Below are 18,105 nucleotides of genomic sequence, written 5' to 3' on the forward strand. Positions count from 1 at the left end.
GGTCCCCCAGGGCCTGCCCATGGCAGCATCCACGGGCAACCCCTCAAGTGGGTAAACACAGGCTGGGTGAAGAGCAAGGTCTTCTTTCCCACCCCACAGAACCTCTCAGGACCTGCCTGCCCCCACAACCATCTGGATCCCCCCCTAAAACCCAGTACATGTATCCAGCTGGCCTCCCCTCTCAGAAGAGTGGACGAGACCTTGACAATCACACCGAATGCTTTGTTCTCCTGCATCAGACCACCTGCCTCACCAGCCACCATCCCTGCCCTCAGCTGGCCTCCTGTCCACGCCCGACAGGTGGGGATGAGATGGTGCCACTCCGCTGCTGTGTGCAGGACGGGGTGGCACTCCCATGCCCTCTGAAGAAAGTTCATGTGCAGGGCAGCTCGGCGGAGCGGGTGGGCGGTGGCCAGAATGTGGCACCCTGTGTCCCAGCCTCACAGCCTCCAGGGCTGCCCGACCTGCCGTAATCATACTGGAATCTTTCCTACCTTCCGTCACTGTCTCAGCTCATTCCGTGACTCTGCACCCCCCAGGGCCAGAGCTGAGTCCACACCTGGCAGAGCAGACTGTCTGAGAGGACAGCCAGTGACTGCTTGAGAGGAGTGGCTCCATGGCTCCCTGGGGCCGACCTGGGTCACAGCCTCTTTGGGTTCTGTCCGAGGCACATCCCCCACTGGTGCTAGACAGCAAAAGATACCTGTGGCAGGCTGTGGGTTCCCGGCAGCCAGTGTGTGTGTGCCTGCTTGCCATCTGTTCCTGTGTCCCCACGTGGGCCCAGCACAGCCAGGATCGGGGACTGTCCCCAAGGAGATAAGGCTGTAACCCCAGCGAGGTTTCCTGTTTCAAGGGAACAATGACAAAACCCGGCGACGATGTATCTACAGACAGGTGTTCCCCTGAGCCCAGGAGGGTTCTTCCTCAGCCTCCGAAAGCCAGGCAGGTCGGGGAGGACAAGGAGGACCGCATCCAGAATGGCCATGGGTACCGAGTACTTCCCCCAGTCCCGGGGAGGGAGGCATGAGGTCCAGAGAACAAGAGCCCAGCCCCCATCAGGCTGTGGGTCAGGACTGGGCAGGGCCCCCCGAGCCCCACCCTCCCTGAGAACCCACCCCACAGAGCGCCTGCACCCGGGGAGGACCCTCTATCCCATCCTCCACTGTCCCAGGACGTTCCCTGGGGGCCCAGCCAGCCTCCGGCCAAGGCCTGCCATGTGGGTTCTTCTAGTCCAGCCATGGCCCTGGTCTGGGACCCCCATGATGGACGCCCAGCAGTGAGGCCTTGGGAGGCGTGCATGGGGCTGGGCCAGCCCTCGTGTCCTGGAAAGGTGTCCTGGGGGGAATCGGGACCATGGCCAGCAGGCGTGGGCTTTCCTGCACAGCCACAGAGGGGCAGGGTTAAGGGGGAGAAGCAGCGTCAAGGGGGACATTGGGCGGCAAAGAAACAAGGATGTGTCCGGTGGAGCAGCCAGGACCCCAAGGCTAAGAGGAGGTGGGCGGTGAGGAGGGCCTGCCTTGGGTCGGGGCCCCACCAAGAGGAGGGACCACCCTTCATGGCTCACCAGGACTCTCCCAGGAAATCCCTCTTCCCTGGGCAAAACCTCCAGTGCCTGAGGAAGAGGCGCGGGAGGTCATCTGGGAAAATCATGGACTTGGAGCTGCCGTGGGCAGGGGGAGGTTGAACTGCAGGCGGCCATGCCCACCCCAGATGGCACAGAGGCCCCAGGCGATGCCCACCTGGACCCAGAAAATCCCATCCTCACCTTAGGTCTTGTCCGGGGCAACTCCACAGCCAGAAGGAACTTTCTAAAACGCAGGTGGGGCCGGGTGCAGTGGTTCACGCCTGTAATCCAGCACCTTGAGAGGCTAAGAGGGGAGGATTGCTTGAGGTCAGGAGTTCAAGACCAGCCTGGTCAACATGGTGAAACCCCGTCTCTACTAAAATACAAAAATTAGCCGGGTGTGGTGGCGCGTGCCAGTAATCTCAGCTACTCAGGAGGCTAAGGCAGGAGAATCACTTGAACCTGGGGGGCGGAGGTTGCAGTGAGTCGAAATCGTGCCACTGCACTCCAGTCTGGGTGACAGAGCAAGACTCCATCTCAAAAATAAATAAATAAATAAATAAATAAATAAATAAATAAATATAAAATTAACCACAGGTGGGAGCCCCTGCCACCAGCCCTCCTGAGAGCTGTCACCTGTAGAGGCCACACGGGGTGCCTCCACCTGGCTGGGCCCAGTGCACATCACCTTTGGCCTGGATGTACGGCTTCAGGTCAGGGCATCCCTCCAACACCCTCATTCAGGCCACCGGCCTGCCCCTGAACATGGGCATCTGTGTCAGGACTGACACAGGACTTGTTTCTGGCGTGTGAGGTCTTACCTCCACCTATCCAAGAGGCCCTCATGGGAAATCACACCAGCCTCCCAGCCTCCTCGCCACTCCCCACTGTCCACAAGTCCACTCAGATGCCCCTTCCCCACTCCACCCACCCTGCCCCCAGCAGGAACTCTCACCAGAGGCCAGGGCCACACCCTCTAAGCCCCGACCCACCTCAGGGGAGTTCAGCAGAGCCCCAGCAGGAAATGCTGCCCCTCCCACCTCAGGCTGAAGCATCGAGGGCAGGGCTTTCCATGGCCACAGGGCCTCCCAGGACTCTGAGGGTGGGCGACAGGCAGTCTTGAGTGCCTGGAGGATCTGGAGGCTGCTCAGGGAGGGGCCCAGCCCATGGAGTGCGTGTCCTGGGTCTGGACCTGGAGCTAGAGGTCATGCTTGGGCCAGAAGCATGAGGCTCAGATGGACTGACCAGGCCCCTGGCCCCCCAGGGACTGTCCAATGAAGCCCAGCCCGGATGCCCATGGGGCTGTGTTTGGTCAGAGAGCCTGTCCTGTCCCTGCAGGGCCACCCTGGAGGTTGTCCTCAGGAGTGGGGGTGAACAGAGCACAGGCGTTTCTCTGGGAGGGCTCCTTTAGAGTACAAGTGCCTCTGCTTCTTGAATTTCGCCTCTGAGGAGGTAGCCTGGGCCCTCCGCCCTCTCTCGGCAGAGGTGGGCCCTGCAGCAGGAGTGGCTGCCCTCGCGTGAAAGGCTGCCCTGTTCAGGGTCCGCTGTCCACTTCTGTGGCTGTCCCTTCCCCAGAGGGACCCCTGCCAGCATTAGCTCAAGGAGGTCCCAGCTCAGAATGAGGAGCCCCAGAGGGAGTGGAATGGGGCAGAAACGCTGGCATGGCTGCCCGCCAGGCACCTGACTTCATCTGAGACCCCGGGAGGCCCAGGCTCAGAGCCACAGAGCTCTGTGTCTGCAGGGACAGCCGGCCTGGAGGTGGCAGACATGGCCCTGCTTCCCCTCATTGCCTCACCTATGGGAAGCTGCCCTGCCCTGGCATCCCGACAGCTCCTGGCAGCCTCCGGGGTGAGAAGTTGTGGGTAAGCTCTGCAGACCCTCTACCACGCATGCTGACCGGGGTCTGCTCTCCTCCGGACAGGGCGGCTGGCGGTCCTTTCCGGTTCCAGAGGGTGGGAAACGGTGCAGCTTCCTGGGACAAGGGTGGGTCCACGGGCAGATGACTCTGAAGGGCTCTAGTGGGAGTCAGACCACAGGTGCAAGGCCAGGAAGATGAGCTCCTTTGCCCCTCAGGCAGGCAGTGTCCCTCCCCAGGCCTCAGTCCACCACCTGTGACAACCACTACATTCTTTGACAAATGTTTTTAAAAAGCCATAGTTCTTGAGTCCAGATCAAGGGACACCAGTGATCCACGTGCTGCCTCTGCCTGCTGTGTGTCCAGCAAGCACACGGCTCCCCCTGGAGCGAATGCGGGGGGGGGGGTGTCTGGGGGAAAAGGCCAGCCCCTCCCAGGTGCCGTTGCTCAGGTAGACAGTTTCACCCAGGGCGTCTCCAGGTCGCCAGGGAAATCTGCTTCCAGCCAACAGCGTTCCTTTCTCCCCATAGCAACAGGGTCCTGCACTCCCGTTTCCAGGGAAACCCAGCTCTCAGCGTCCCGATTGCCACAGCAACACCTACGGGCTCAGCTGGCCATACTCTCTCACCCACAGGGCGAGGGCAGCTGGGTGCCCAGGCTTGGGTCGCAGGACTGCAGAGCCAGGTGCCACACAGGTGTGGGGCCCGTGCACCAAGGAAGACCCTGGCCAGCTGGAGGAGACTTGCCGGGGAGCAGAGCCCGGCCTCTGGGGTCCTGCGTTCTGGGCTGCAATGAGCTCTGCCTCCAGCGAGCCCGGCAATGGGGATGCCTCCCAAAAGCCCCTACTGGGGCTGGACGTCGTGATCCAGGTCAGTGGGGCGGTCGCTTCCCTTCTCCCTCCTGAGAGCAGGTTGGACATGGCACAGAGAGGGGGTGGCCAGGCGGGACCTTCCTGGTTCCCAGGGCACTTTCCACTTGCTCACGTGTTCGCCTTGAGCGTGCAGGCAGTCACGGATGCAAGCAGGCACACCTGTACACACACACCAGCAGCCTTCAGCCCGGAGAGAAAGCCTGGGGAGAGAGAGCTCTGGGCCGCTGCTGGCTATGGACGTTCAGGTGGCCAGCGTCCCTGGCAGCCACAGGCTTGCAGGCTGCACACCGGTGTGGGGACAGGCAGACAGCCCTCGGCACTGACGTTCCGGGACCTCTTTCACTGCCCTCCCGTGGCAACGTGTGGGGGCCCGCGGGGCCTCCCTGGGGCAGTGTTCCCATTGCTGTACATTTGTGGGAGGCTGTGGCTTAGCCCTAGTGTCTATTCTGTGGCTTCCAGATGTTCTGGTTCTGTCTTCATAGCACCTGGTGTGTGCAAACAGTGGCTGGGCATTGTCCCGTGTCCCTCTCCCCTCGCCTCCCTACTTCCCAGAGCCCACCTAGAGCCCAGCCTGCGGTCCCACCTCAGACATCCCTCCTCCCTGAACTGCCATCACCTGCTGCTGGCCCCTGCAGCCAGGCCCCACCTCCACCCCTCGGGATCCCAGGGAACCCCTGACGAACCGGCTTACTCGCGGTTGCTTGTTAACCCAGCTCTTAGCATCTCAAAACTACGCCACGGCAGGCTGACACGGCCCTATCCAAACAGTACAGGTCACCTGAAAGGAGAGATGGCCACAGCTGGTGCAGGTGACTGAGTGACAGGGTAGACCCAGGGTTTGCTCACACACAGGGCCGCACGAGGACTCAGGGCAGGATATTTGAATCAGGTGATGCAATGAGACAAAGAGATGCCATGGGGTGACCTCTCACCTCCACTTCCTCCACCTGGGGTGACCTCTGACCTCTACCTCCTCTACCTGGGGGTGACCTCTGACCTCTGCCTCCTCCACCTGGGGGTGACCTCTACCTCCTCCACCTGGGGTGACCTCTGACCTCCACCTCCTCCACCTGGGGGTGACCTCTACCTCCTCCACCTGGGGGTGACCTCTCACCTCCACCTCCTCCACCTGGGGTGACCTCTGACCTCCACCTCCTCCACCTGGGGGTGACCTCTGCCTCCTCCACCTGGAGTTCAGCCAGCTCTGCCTGGGTGTCGGCTCCATGAGTTCTGAGAGCAGGGCTGGTGAATGCAGGCTGGAGAGCTAGCATACTACATTTACAGGACACTCGCCGCCCTGTGAGGACTCTCATCCCCTCGGATGTCAGGAAAGCCGAGCCTAAGTGTTGGAGGGAGCTGCTGTGGTTAGCGACTGGTCTGAGGCCGGTGCTGACACCAGGCAGGGGCATGAGCGCTGTGCAAATGTGGCTGAGGGATGCTTTGCCTGACCCCAAATTCCCACTGTCCCCGGGAAACTCATCTGGAGGCTACACAGGCCCCAGTGAGGTCAGCTCTGCCCGCCCTCCCGACACCTGTTATTTTCGCTATAGTGATTGAGATCTTGATGCCATTACCCCAGAGTGAGCAGGCAGCAGGCGGGCGCCAGATGCCCAGATCAGCTGTCCAGATGGGCGGCAGAACCGTAGGGATCCTCCACCCTCTAGCTACAGCCTGGAAGAACACGGGGCCTGGAGAAGGCTGTGACTTGAGGATGCAGGAGCCTGCCCCGTGACTAGGGGTGGTGGCTATGGACAGACGGTGAACATGCTCCCAGGCCGGGAGGAGCCCCTCTGACATCTGGCCCCAGCTGCTCTCCCCTCCTCTGGAAGCCCCCCAGCAACCTCTACACAGCACCCCAGAATGCCCCCCACCCCAGAATGCCCCCACCCCAGAATGCCCCCCGCCCCAGAGCTGGAACTGGACTTAACGGGGCAGGCTTGGAAACTCTCAGCCTCTGTGTCTGGGGTGAGCAAGTCGGACGTGTAGAGTGCAAAGCCCCCAGAAATCACACATGAATTGGGGGGTATCTGTGACTGCTTCGAGGGGTGGGGAGTGTGCCCTTCCTCGGAATCTCCTGCATCCAGACCCACAGCTGATGGAGAAGCACGGTGCACAGATTCCCGGACGAGGAGCCCGGCACAGGAAGCCCCGTTCCCTCAGAGCTGGGGGCTCCTCAGACTCCGTGTCTCTGGGCTTGAGTTTTGATTCATGCTACTTTTCTAGGAAATTGTCCATTACATCTAAATTTTCAAGTTTATTGGCAAAAGTTGTTCACAATATCTTCTCCTGTCTTTCGGATGTCTGCAGGATCTGTGGGGTAACCAGCTGACCCTCTTTGCTGGGGGGTCTTGAGACAGGGCTTTCCCAGGACTCCAGACAGCCTTGGGTCCGGAACCCACGTCCTGGGCACAGCGGGGAGGAAGTGGCTGTCCTGAAGTGGCATCTCCTTTCTCGTTTCTGATGCTAGCCACGTACTGATCCTCCTCAGCATTCTTAGCTTGTGTTTCACTAACCTACATATCCATTCTTCCTTTGCTTTCAGTTTATCTGGGTTTGTTCTTCATCTAACTTCTGGAAATATGTGCTTGACTCATTGATTGTTCAGCCTTTTTAAAAATTTCTTTTTTCTGGCCGGGCGCAGTGGTTCACACCTGTAATCCCAGCACTTTGGGAGGCCAAGGCGGGCGGATTGCTTGAGGTGAGGAGTTTGAGACCAGCCTGGCCAACATGGTGAAACTCCATCTCTACTGAAAATAGCCGGGCGTGGAGGCGGGCACCTGTAATCCCAGACACTCAAGAGGCTGAGGCGGGAGAATCGCTTAAACCCAGGAGGTGGAGGTGGCAGTGAGCCGAGATTGTGCCACTGTACTCCAGCCTGGGAGACAGAGCGAGACTCTGTCTCAAAAAAATAAAATAAAATAAAATTTTTTTAAAATAAAAATAAATTTTTTTTCTTTAAATTGTGGGAAAGTATACATAACATGAAACTGACCATTTTAACCATTTTTAGGAACAATTCTGCAGCACTAAGCACATCCGCAGTGTTGAGCAACCATCACCACCATCCATGTCCAGAACTTTTTTTGAGACAGAGTCTTGTGTTTATCGCCCAGGCTGGAGTGCAATGGTGTGATCTCGGCTCGCTGCAACCTCCGCCCTCCCATCTTCAAGCATTTCTCATGCCCTTAGCCTCTCCAGTAGCTTGGACTACAGGCACACACCACCATGCCCAGTTATTTTTTGCATTTTCAGTGGAGACAAGGTTTCACCATGGTAGCCAGGAGGGTCTCGAACTCCTGACCTCAAGCAATGTTCCCGCCTCGACTTCCCGAAGTGCTGGAATTACAGGTGTAAGCCACCACACGCAGCCCCAGAATCTTCATCTTCCCAAACTGAGGCTCTGTCCCCGTTCAACATTCACGCCCCATTCCCCACTCTCTCGGCCCCCGCCATCCTACTCTCTGGCTCTATGAACTTGGTGACTCTGGGAGCCTCGTCTAAGTGGATCAGATGGTATTTGTCCCTTCGTGGCTGGTTTATTTCACTGAGCATGACACCCTCGAGGTCCACCCATGTTGAAGCAGGTGCCAGCATTTCCTTCCTTTTTAAGGCTGAGTAATGTTCTGCTCATGAAGGGACCACACTGTGTTTATTCGTTCATCTCTGAATGGATGCCTGGATGGCTTCCGCCCTTTGGCCGTTGTGAAAATGCTTCCTGTGAACCTCTGGGTACAAATATGTCTTCGAGCCTCCACTTTTAATTCTTTCGGGCAGATGCCCAGAAGTGGATGGCTGGATCGCACAGAGAGTCTACATTTAATTTTGTGGGGACCCATCACGCCGTCTTCCACAGTAACCACACCGTCTTACCTTCCTGCTTCTTTTCCTCTCTCATGTACGCACTTCCCTCCAAGCAAGGTTTATCTGTCCAAACTGTTGTTACTCACACCACTTTTCACACCAAATGTGTGGGTTTCTCCTGACACCAGCCAATTCTCCAGCTCTCTGGACACCAGCTAGCCGTCCTACAGTTCAATCCAGTTCGGACCCTAACCATCCAGAGCTGGCACAGACCCACAGTTTAAGGACTCGGTCCCATAAAGCTGCCCCACCTCAGATGCCAATCACAAGTCTTAGGCCTCCCGTATTCTGTCTGACCGGCTACGAATTAGGGGTTCTTACAACTCCCTGCTCTACTTGATAATTTGCCGGAACAGCTCACCTCTGGAAGTGACATTTGATTTCCAGTTAATTATAAAGGACACAACTCAGGACCAGCCAGAGGGAGAGGTGCCCAGGTCAAGGTATAGGGGGCAGGGACGGAGCCTCCAGGCCCCTGGGTACACCAACCACCCACAGCACTGCCTTGTATTCAGCAACCCAGCCTGCCCAGCCCTGTGGTTTGGGGTTTTTATGGAACCTTCATTAAGTAGGCAAAATTCATTTAATCATTGGCCGTTGGTTCATTTGGCCATTGGTTCATGATTAAATGGTTCATTCATTTAATCATTGGCTCCAGAGACAGCTCCTCTCCCCTCCCCAGATGTCGGGGTGTGGGGCCGAAAGCACCAATGCTCTAATCGTGCCCTGGTCTTTCTGGTAACCAGCCCCTACTTTGTGGCTATCCAGGGCCCTGGCCATCAGCCATATCCTAGGCCAACAAAAGACATGCTTATCACTCAGGAGACCCCAAGGGCCAAGTCTAGAGTCCCCACCACAGGATAGGAGCGGTGGATGGTTTCCAAGTGGCCAGACCACAGTGCCCATCACCGAGCCCCACACTGTCACAAGCAAGCCAGAGGCAGACGCTCAGCCCATCTCCAAATCTCCCAGGACACATCCAGGTCTTGTCAGGCATAGCCAGGGCCGCTGTGCTAATGACACGGGTCCATCCTCCCGCTCAGGAACCCCTACCAGCCCCGTGGTCCAAGGATCGCGTCCCACAATCCTCTACACAACATTCGAGGCCCTCGCAGTCTGGCTCCAGGTTCCTCCCCACCCCATTCACCCCCATCCCCACTGGCCCTCTCCCAGGCCCTGCGCGGCTCCCTGGAGACACACCCCCTCCACCTTTGCTTCCACAGCTCCCTCCACGTGGACACAGTGCCCAGGCTCACTAGCTGGTAGGTTCTGTCTTATCCCACCTCCCCCAGGAAGCCTGCGTGGGCACCAGGGACACAGGGACAAAAAGGAAAGACAGTGTCCTTGCCCTCCTCGAGTTCCTTGTTCTGAGTCATTTTGCTGTTAGTGGTTCGGACCTCAGGCAGCTCCCACTGAGCTCTTAGTCTTCTGAGCAGTGCACTGCATCGAGCCTGTCTGTGTGCCAGGCATTGTGTCTGTGTGCCAGGCATTGTGTTGGGGGCATAGAAGGGAATGAGAAGTTGTTTCTCCCCATCCACAGTCCCTGCCTCAATGCCTGGAGGGGTCCTTCCTGCAGGGGCAGCCTAGATTCATCATCACCTGAAGAGCAAACTGACACCCACAGAGGCATGTGCCTGCTCCTGGGTGATGCCCAGGCCCAGAGTGTGCTCCACAAACACGGAGACTTACACTGAGCAGTTGCTGAAACACAGCATTTTGGAGGCCAGGTGTTATCCCAGGCACAGAGAAGCTCTTTTTCCTAAGGAAATGGAGCCTGGCAGGAGGCCACCCGGCCCAAGGCCCTCTCTGCGGCGGGCCAGGCTGCGGAAGGACGGCAAGCAGACGTCCGGTGGCTGGACTTGGCCGGAGGCCCTGTCCTCAGATGTGTTCTTCAAGCTGTGCCTGCTCCTGGCAAGGCCAGACTACCCCGCCCGGGGCTGCTGGGAGGGCCATGGAGGGACCGGGAGGGAAAGGCAGCAGCCACAGCACAGCTGGGCTCAGAGACAGGAGGAAAGAGGCTGCTGCCCGGCCCAGAAGCTGCGTGGTTCCCTGCCCTTTGCCCAGGCTGGGGAGCGGGCACACAGGGGAGGAGACCTGCAGCAGAGCCAAGTCCAGACGCCGCCACTGGGAAGGCTCATCAGTGGCCACCCTCGTGCGCGAGTGGGGGCCCAAGGCCAGAGTCCCAGTCCTAACGCTGCTGCTGAGCAGGTGCCCTTGAGCAAGTCTCAGAGGTGCCAAGCCTCACCCTCCTCACCCATTAAGGCGGAGGCCAGAAGCCTCCAATGCAGGTCAGGACAGTGGACGTGAAAACGTTTGCAAGTGGAGAGCGCGGAGAACCCTGCGGGCTGATGCTGGCACGCGCCTTCACTCTCGTGGACACACATCTTTCATTTTCCACTGAGCACTGGTCCTCGATGCCGTCCAAACCCCCAGGCCCAGCCTCCCTTCTACAAGAGCAGGACCTGGCAGCCCCCTGCAGCGCTCCTCGCGGCCACACGGGGGCACTGTTGGAGCTTGGGGAAGGCACCCTCCACCCCCTGGCTGGGAGCTGCCTCCATCTCAACCCTCACTCGGGGGTCCACCCTCCACCCCCTCAATGAGGGTGACCCAGGCTGACCGAGGTGCCTGCTGGTGGGTGGGCGGGGGTCCCAGTGGACATGCTCCCCCTCCCTGCCTCGGTCCTGCCCCCAGCTCAGGCAACTGTCCAGGCAGGATGGGACAACAGGGGTGCTGAGGTTGCTGAGGGCTGGTGGGGCCAGTGCCCCTTGGGTCTGAGCTTCAGCAGGTCCCTGACCGTCCCTGCTTCAGGTGGCTTTGACAAGGGTTTGGGGATTTCCCTCCGGGGCTTCTGACCCCTGACAGCATCTCCAAGGTCATGCCCCAGGTGCAGGGATGAGAATCAGTCCAAGAGTGTGGCCTCCAGATAAACAAGACTTGGGTTGTTCGGTGCAGGCCTAGAGTCCCTGCACCCTCCCTGCAGGTGGAAGCCTTTTGCAGGCAGCACAGGCTGGCAGGTGCATTCTGGCTCCACCGCACCCCAGTGGAGAGCTGGTGCCGTGTCCCTGGCCTCAGTTTCCCCATCTGCAGCATAGAGTATGATAAAGCGACCTCCCGGCCCCCCATTCCGGGATCTTGGCCAAGACCGCGGAATGGGGAAGGGGTGTAAGAGGAGAGGCCCTGGCAGCGGCCCTGAAACCCCTGGTCGCCAGCAAGTGCCAAAGTGCAGGTGGAGCCCTGGATCCACAGGAGGGCTCTGAATCCATCACAGGGTGGAGGTCATTTGCCTCCAGGCAAGATTCCAGCATTTCCCAGGAGCTGGTGGCCAGTTGGGGGCAGGCAGCTGAGGCCACACGTGGTCCATCCACTGCACCCTCACAGAGCCCCAGCCCCCGGCCCTGGGACCCAGGAGGGCCTGGATTGCCAATGCTCCCATTTCACAGATGGGGACATGAGGTGGGGGGTAACACACCCCGGGTCTCTGTTTATTGGTGGCATAGCAAGGAACCCAGTCCAGCTCTCTTAGAGGGGAGCCCTGCTCTGACCCTGGGGAGGCAGAGATATGGGGAGCCCACATTTCCCCCAAGGTTCGGCTGTCCCTCTCCACACAACGAAATGGGGTGGTGCAGCGGTGAGGACCCGCTGGCTCTCCCTGCTGGGCCACCCCCTTCAGGGCCAGGATCGGGTTGAGCAGGCCAGCTGCCCCTAGGGTAGCTCCACGCAGGGGCTGTGACCTCCCTGGGGTCTTTAATGCAGGTAGAGCTGAAGAGGGTGCTGGGGGCAGGAGGAAGATACACCGGGCTCAACTGTGAGTCTGGAACCTTAAGGGAAAGTGACCTCCAGCCCTGGTGTTCCCTCCCACAGCGAGGCTTTCTAGAATAGATCCCACCACAAGGCCTTCTAGAATAGAAGCCCCCAACCCAACCTGGGCCACAGCCTGGGCCCACCCCTCAGAGACCCCGGGCAGGAAACGAGCAGGCCCAGAAGGACCCACAGGCCGCGGAGGGAATGCTGGGCCGGACCCGCTGGCGCAGGTGGCAGCGCGGAGCCCCAGGGAGGGGCCTCGGGAGTGAGCGGTGCAGACCCTCAGGACCACCCTGGAGCCACGGGGAAGGAGGCAGCTTCGGGTGGGTCCCAATCGCTTAGGTTGGCGGCACAGGCCTCCGGACACGCCGACCCCCACCTTCCCTCCCCTCCCCTCTTCTCCCCTCTCCTCCCCTCCCCTCCCCTTCCCTCCCCTCCCATTCCTGCCTCTCCTGCTTGCTCCTTCCCTCAGCCCCTCTCTCTTCCGGTGGTTCTGTGGGGGCGGCGCTGCCCTCACACTCCAAAGTCACGCCCCCTGCGCCCCTTCTGCTTCCCCCCGCGACCCCCTGCTGGCCCCCTCTGTTCCCCTTGCCCCCTTCTGCGTCCCCTACCCCCCGTGCCCCCGGAACGCCTCCTGCGTCCCCGGCGCCCCCCTCTGCGCTCCCCCTGCGTCCCCCGCGCCCCCCCATGCCTCCTGCTTCCCCTGCACCCCCCGTGCCCCCTCCACGCCCCCTGCGTCCTCCGCCCCCCTGAACGCCCCCTGCACCCCCCCGCGCTCCCCGCGCCCCCCTCCGGCTCCAGCTGGGCCGCGGCCCATTGCAGGCACCCGTCCACAGATGGAACCCATTAGGCCCCAGCGCCTCTCGGGACGTCCCGCTAATAAGTGACCCTCTGTAAATGTTAGGAATGAGTCAAGTTTACGCCACGCTGCTGCCTTCCCGTTAGCGGGTGGCGCCGCTGATGCCCGGGGGAGCGCAGGGCGGGAGCTGCTGAGCAGGCGGAGGGAGGGCGCGGCGGAGCCCTTCCCGGCCTGGGGGGTTGAGCGTGGCCTGACGGTCTCTGATCAAGGAGCCTGGGGTGCCTCTTGTCACCTTGCTGGGCCTCCATTCTCCGCTGTACAAAATAAGGGGTTTAGAACAGAATAGCGGAGCCCCTTCCAGCAGCTCTCCTCCTGGTTGGTGGTCTTGGCACCTGGGTCCCAGCTGGGCCCAGGAGGAGGAGCAGGGACGTCCCTCCCCCTGCCCCACTGGGCTGCTGCTCCCAAGGGGGGCCCGTTACTCCCTCCAGAAGAAGAGGCAGTGGGGGAACCTGCAGTGCAGGGAAACCGGCAGTGAAGAGACCTCCCAAGACCTCCCAGGGGACTGAGATGCAGACTCTGGTGCATCTCCGGACTCTGGAGCTGTCTAGAGGAGGGCTGGCTGGCCCGGGACCTGGGCTCACCCTGGGAGGCATTTGCTGAGTGGCTGACCTCCACAGGGCAGCAGGGTCAGAATAGGGCCTCTCCAGGCGCCATGCTGAGCCTGGGTCTGTGGTGACTCTCCAACCCTGGCGAGGAGGGCTGAGATCTTTGGGATGCAGATGGAGGATGAGGCCTGTGTCCAGGGAGCATCCGAGACAGCCGGGACAGCACACACCAGGTGCAGAAGGCCTGGCTGGGGTCAGGAGGGCCGGGGTTGGGGAGCAGGGCACAGCCACCAGCCCAGGCCTGAGGTCAGAATCCGGGGACGCAAGCAGGGTCTCAGGGAGGGCCAAGAGAAGATGGGAGGCAGGAGGCGGCCAGGTGGTTACCCACAAGGACCTTGGGCAGGAGGAAGATCCAGGAGGCACAAGGTGAGGGAGCAGCTCTGCGGACCCCAGGGAGAGGGGTCCTCCGTGCTGACGTGGGAGGCAGGCAAGGAGGACTTGGGCAGACTCTGGAGTGTCGTGCTGGAGAGCCCCTAGGAGTGGACATCCCCTCCCAGCTTCCCCTGGCAAGCATCCGGTCACCCTTTAGTAGTTAATTCACTGCCTGAAATTTAGATATCCTTAAGGCAGCAGGCCAGGGGACAGCTGTGGCCTTGTGTATTCCTGCGGGATCCTGCCTGGGCTTCTGAAGATTTGGCACAGTCGACTTCCGTGTTCACAGGGCCCTGTGTGTCCTGCCCACAGTCAGTAATCTATTCCACCTGGCAGGAGTCCCCTGCCCTGGTGCCTCGGCCCTCCCCAAGCTGTGCCCTTGCCCAGCAAAATGCCATTAGGGCCCAAGACCCTCAAAACCAGGCTGGGATACCCAGGACACCCAGGGGCTCCTGGGGCAGCAGGGCAGCCACTCAGCAAACACCTCCCGAGTGTGAGCTCAGGTCCTGGGCCTTCCTGCCCACTTCTGGGCCTATTGGAGTCTCTTCCCTGGCAGTCGGCTTTCATGAAGGACCCACCTGGGAAGGAAGGCTGTCCTCACTGTCCTCGCTACCCTCACTGCCCCGGCCCATGCAGCCCTCTGAGGGCAGCCGGAGGGTGGGAGTCCCTGACTCTGCCCAGAATTCATGGCCGTGGGAGGAGAGGGCTCCACGGGCTCTGCTCATCCTCAGAGCCTCAAGCATGCAGCCCCAGGCCTGCCCACCCTCCCGATGGACCGAGCCTGCGGAGGGGCAGCGGGCAGCTGAGCAGAGAAGGATGGGTTCAGCCTCAGCCCTCTGACCCGTCCTCAGCCCCCACCCCACACCACACACACACGCTGGGGTCTGTGACTGCTGCATGAGATCTAGGTCCCTCCTCTGGCCCCACCGTGCAAACAAGCTGTGAGACCACCTGCTCCAGGTGGGCGAGGATGGTGGGTTTCTTGTGGAGCAGAGGCAAAGGCACCTGCCTGTCAGCATCCCCTAGGGGACCGGTGACCGCTTAGCCAGCGCTCAGCCCAGCCCCCACCAAGACAGGGCAGAGCCCCAAGTGCAGTACCTGCTACCTCGGCTGGGTGTGGTCCTCCTCTCCAGAACCTGGGGACGGGCGCAGCCCCACTCCACAGGTGGAGAACCAAGGCATGCCCCTGAGTGACCTGCCCAGCCTCACCCTGTCCTCTCCAGGGCACTCCGCTGCCTTGGGGTGGCCTTGTGGTAGCTCCCATTCAGTGGGATTGTAGGGGGGTGCCTGGCAGCTGCTGGGGGCTGCCATCTCCAGATATCTCTGGGGGTGTCTTTCAGAGACTGGAGGACACCATACTGAGTCCCACGGCCAGCAGGGAAGACCGGGCACTGACCATGCGTGGGGAAGGCCGGCGGGCCTCACCCACCCCCGTGCCCGCCCACATCCGTGAGATCGTGGCCAGCAGCCTGAGTGAGGAGCCACCCCAAGGTGACGGCATGGGGGACAGTCCTGGGCCTGGGGCTGGCCCCACCCCCCACAGGGCCACCCTCAGGGGCATCACATCAATACCCACAGGGCACTGAGCAGGGCCTGAGCAGGGTTGCCTCTGTGTGGCACCCTTGTGTCCACCTGAGTCTCTGCTTCATTGGTGTTGGTTTCTTCCTCAGCGTGGAAATGCGAGACACTGGCACTCAGGGAGCACAGACGCCCACCCCCCAAGCTCTGCCCTTCCTGCACCCGCCCCAGGCCCCTGTGCTGCCTCCAATTGTCCACCTGGCGGCTGAGGAACCAGCTCCAGGCTGCCTGTTCAGTGTGTGCCCAGGACTCCGCGCGTGGGTCCCAGGGATCCCTCTCTCCCAGGATCTGTCCGGCCTCCTGCAGGTCCGGGGAACTGGCTGTGTGTGTATTTACAAAAGCACCTTATTACTCGGGGACCAGGTCCCTTCCCCTAGAAGCAGCAGGGCTCGCAGCTTCACAGACAGGGCGAGTGCCCCGCGTTCAGGCCGCCCACATACTCTGCTGCCATTGGTTTAGGGCTCGGCCCGGGCCTGGGTCTGCACTGGGGTTCCAGGTACTCTGAGGTGGTAGGATTCCAATTAACATGAGAGGAAGCGGGGCTCAGAGTGTGAAGTCGGCCTCCCTACGTCAGGGTCCCTGGCTCAGAGTGTGAAGTCGGCCTCCCTATGTCAGGGTCCCTGGCTCAGAGTGTGAAGTCGGCCTCCCTACGTCAGGGTCCCTGGCTCAGAGTGTGAAGTCGGCCTCCCTATGTCAGGGTCCCTGGCTCAGAGCTGGGGCCCCTCCCAGGAGATGCGGGCAGGTCCAGCAGCTGGAGACCGGTGGCCAGCCCGGGGTCCCACCGTGGAGAGAGGGCACAAGGCTGAGTGCGGGTGGGCCCTGGTCTGGCCACCCAGGCTGAACCAGGTACCGTGCAGCAGGGGTACAGGAGCCGACAGCCACCATGGCCCGCGTGCAAGAGGAGAACGAGCTCCTGCAGGAGGAGCTGACCCGGCTGGGGGACCTGCTGGCCCAGGCCGGCGTCGAGCGAGATGAGCTGGCCAGCAGGTGCCGTGTGGTCAGTGAGCAGGTGAGTGTGTGCAGCAGACTCAGGACAGGCGGGCGGGGGCAGCCTGGCCCTTGGTGAGGGGTCACTTTGTCGGGCCTGCAGTCAGAACCTGGGACTATTGGCAATTTCTAAGACTGGGAAAGACAGAGTGTCAGCCACCGGACATTCAAACCCTGGGCAACAGATGAGGAAACTGAGGCAACCGGCGGGATAACAGGCGAGAGGTGGGAGGCCAAGCAGCACATGCCCAGGCCGTTCCCTGATGCCCAGCATGTCCCCTAGGTCTCGCAACCCAGCTTAGGCACTGACTTGTCCCTGTACCTGCCCGGGAGCCCTGTGCGGTGGCCTGGCCAGTCCTGACCCACAGAGCCCAGTGCTCAGCCCAGCATCAGCACAAAGCAGGCACCTGCACGGCAGAGGACAGCAGGCCAGCGGGCACCGATCCCACCCCCAGACGAAGCTCACAGAGAAATGGCTCCACCCTAGCCTCGTGACCCTTTCCTGACAACTGAGGCTGACTGGGACCGTTTGGACCTCAGAAGACAGGGAAGGGGCCAGACAGGGCTGTATCTTTGGTCCCCTGGTGGCTGCGGTGCCTTCCAGGGTGATGTGTGAGGTGAGCGAGAGGCATATTTAGTCACAAAATGTGGAGCTGGGGAGGGCCTCCCATTGTGTAGCCAGGGAAACTGAGGCAGAAAGGTCAAGAAACCTGCTAGGCCAGAGCCTCTCTCCTATGTCGGCTCTCCAAGGCATGCTGGCTTCTGAGGCAGGACTTGGTAAGGAGCCAGTGCGTGGAGTGGGGTGTCCAGCCCACCTTGTGGGGGACTCGGGGCCCCTGCCGCACCCATGCCGTCTTCAGAGCCCCCACGGTTCCGCATGGCAGGTCAGATGACCCCACTTTCCAGATAAGGGAGTCAAGGCTCAGAGCCAGCCAGTGATCACGCAGGACACACCGCCATTACTGGGGCTGAGACCTGAACCCCTGAACCAGATCTGGTCCCTTCTTAGACACGTGACCAGTGGCCAGTATCGGGGACCAGTGGTGTCCCCAGTGGGCCTCGCCTTCTGGAAGGGTCCTTCCCAGGACCAGCAACAGCACCAGCTCCATAGGGATGCCCTCAGCTCTCCTAGGGGCCCGCTCTCTGCTCCCCACCCAGTTCTATCACGCCCTGACCCCCACACGGGAAACACGTTTCCATTGTTGCTGGCACCCCTGGGAGGGGAGCCCCTGAGGGCAGGACCTGGGGTCCACCCCACCTGATGGGGGCCCCAGCGCGTGTGTGAGCTGCCAGCTCTTCCTGGGAGCCCCTACAGCTGTGGGGAGGCCTTGGGGGAGACATCTTCCTAGCACAGGGTGGGGAGATGTTGGGAACAGGCCGCTGGGAATAGAAGCCGCAGAAATGCTGCCGACAGATTAGTAAGCCGCATGAGTCAGATCCGAACGCGCCAGCAGCCCAGTGCACGCCAGCTCCCGAGTGGCTCAGCAGGCAAAGTGTGGGTGCCAGGAGGCTGGGCCTCACTCCAAGTTACCCCCAAGTGTGGGTGCCAGGAGGCTGGGTCTCCAAGTTATCCCCAAGTGTGGGTGCCAGGAGGCTGGGTCTCCAAGTTACCCCCAAGTGTGGGTGCCAGGAGGCTGGGCCTCACTCCAAGTTACCCCCAAGACAGGGGGAACGGGGTCTGGGTGGCCAGAGTGCCTGACCGTGGCATCTCCATCCTGGGGTGGCACCCCCAGACCCCACCCGGCTCCTCCA

General features: G+C 61.0%; 1 protein-coding gene across 1 annotated transcript in view; it reads left to right on the forward strand.

Moving 5' to 3' along the window:
• Positions 1-3,998: 3,998 nt before the first annotated feature.
• The window catches only part of LOC105473996 (ciliary rootlet coiled-coil, rootletin family member 2), a 78,484-nt gene continuing 64,377 nt past the window's right edge, over positions 3,999-18,105 (forward strand). Inside the window, exons 1-3 of the mRNA XM_024790392.2 lie at positions 3,999-4,288; positions 15,129-15,279; positions 16,224-16,375. Of these exons, the coding sequence (XP_024646160.2) occupies positions 4,211-4,288; positions 15,129-15,279; positions 16,224-16,375 (381 nt within the window). The 5' untranslated portion in view covers positions 3,999-4,210. The remainder of the gene's footprint in view (positions 4,289-15,128; positions 15,280-16,223; positions 16,376-18,105) is intronic.

The sequence above is a fragment of the Macaca nemestrina genome, chromosome 11 (genome assembly GCF_043159975.1).
Source record: "Macaca nemestrina isolate mMacNem1 chromosome 11, mMacNem.hap1, whole genome shotgun sequence".
In the NCBI taxonomy this organism is placed as follows: Eukaryota; Metazoa; Chordata; class Mammalia; order Primates; family Cercopithecidae; genus Macaca; species Macaca nemestrina.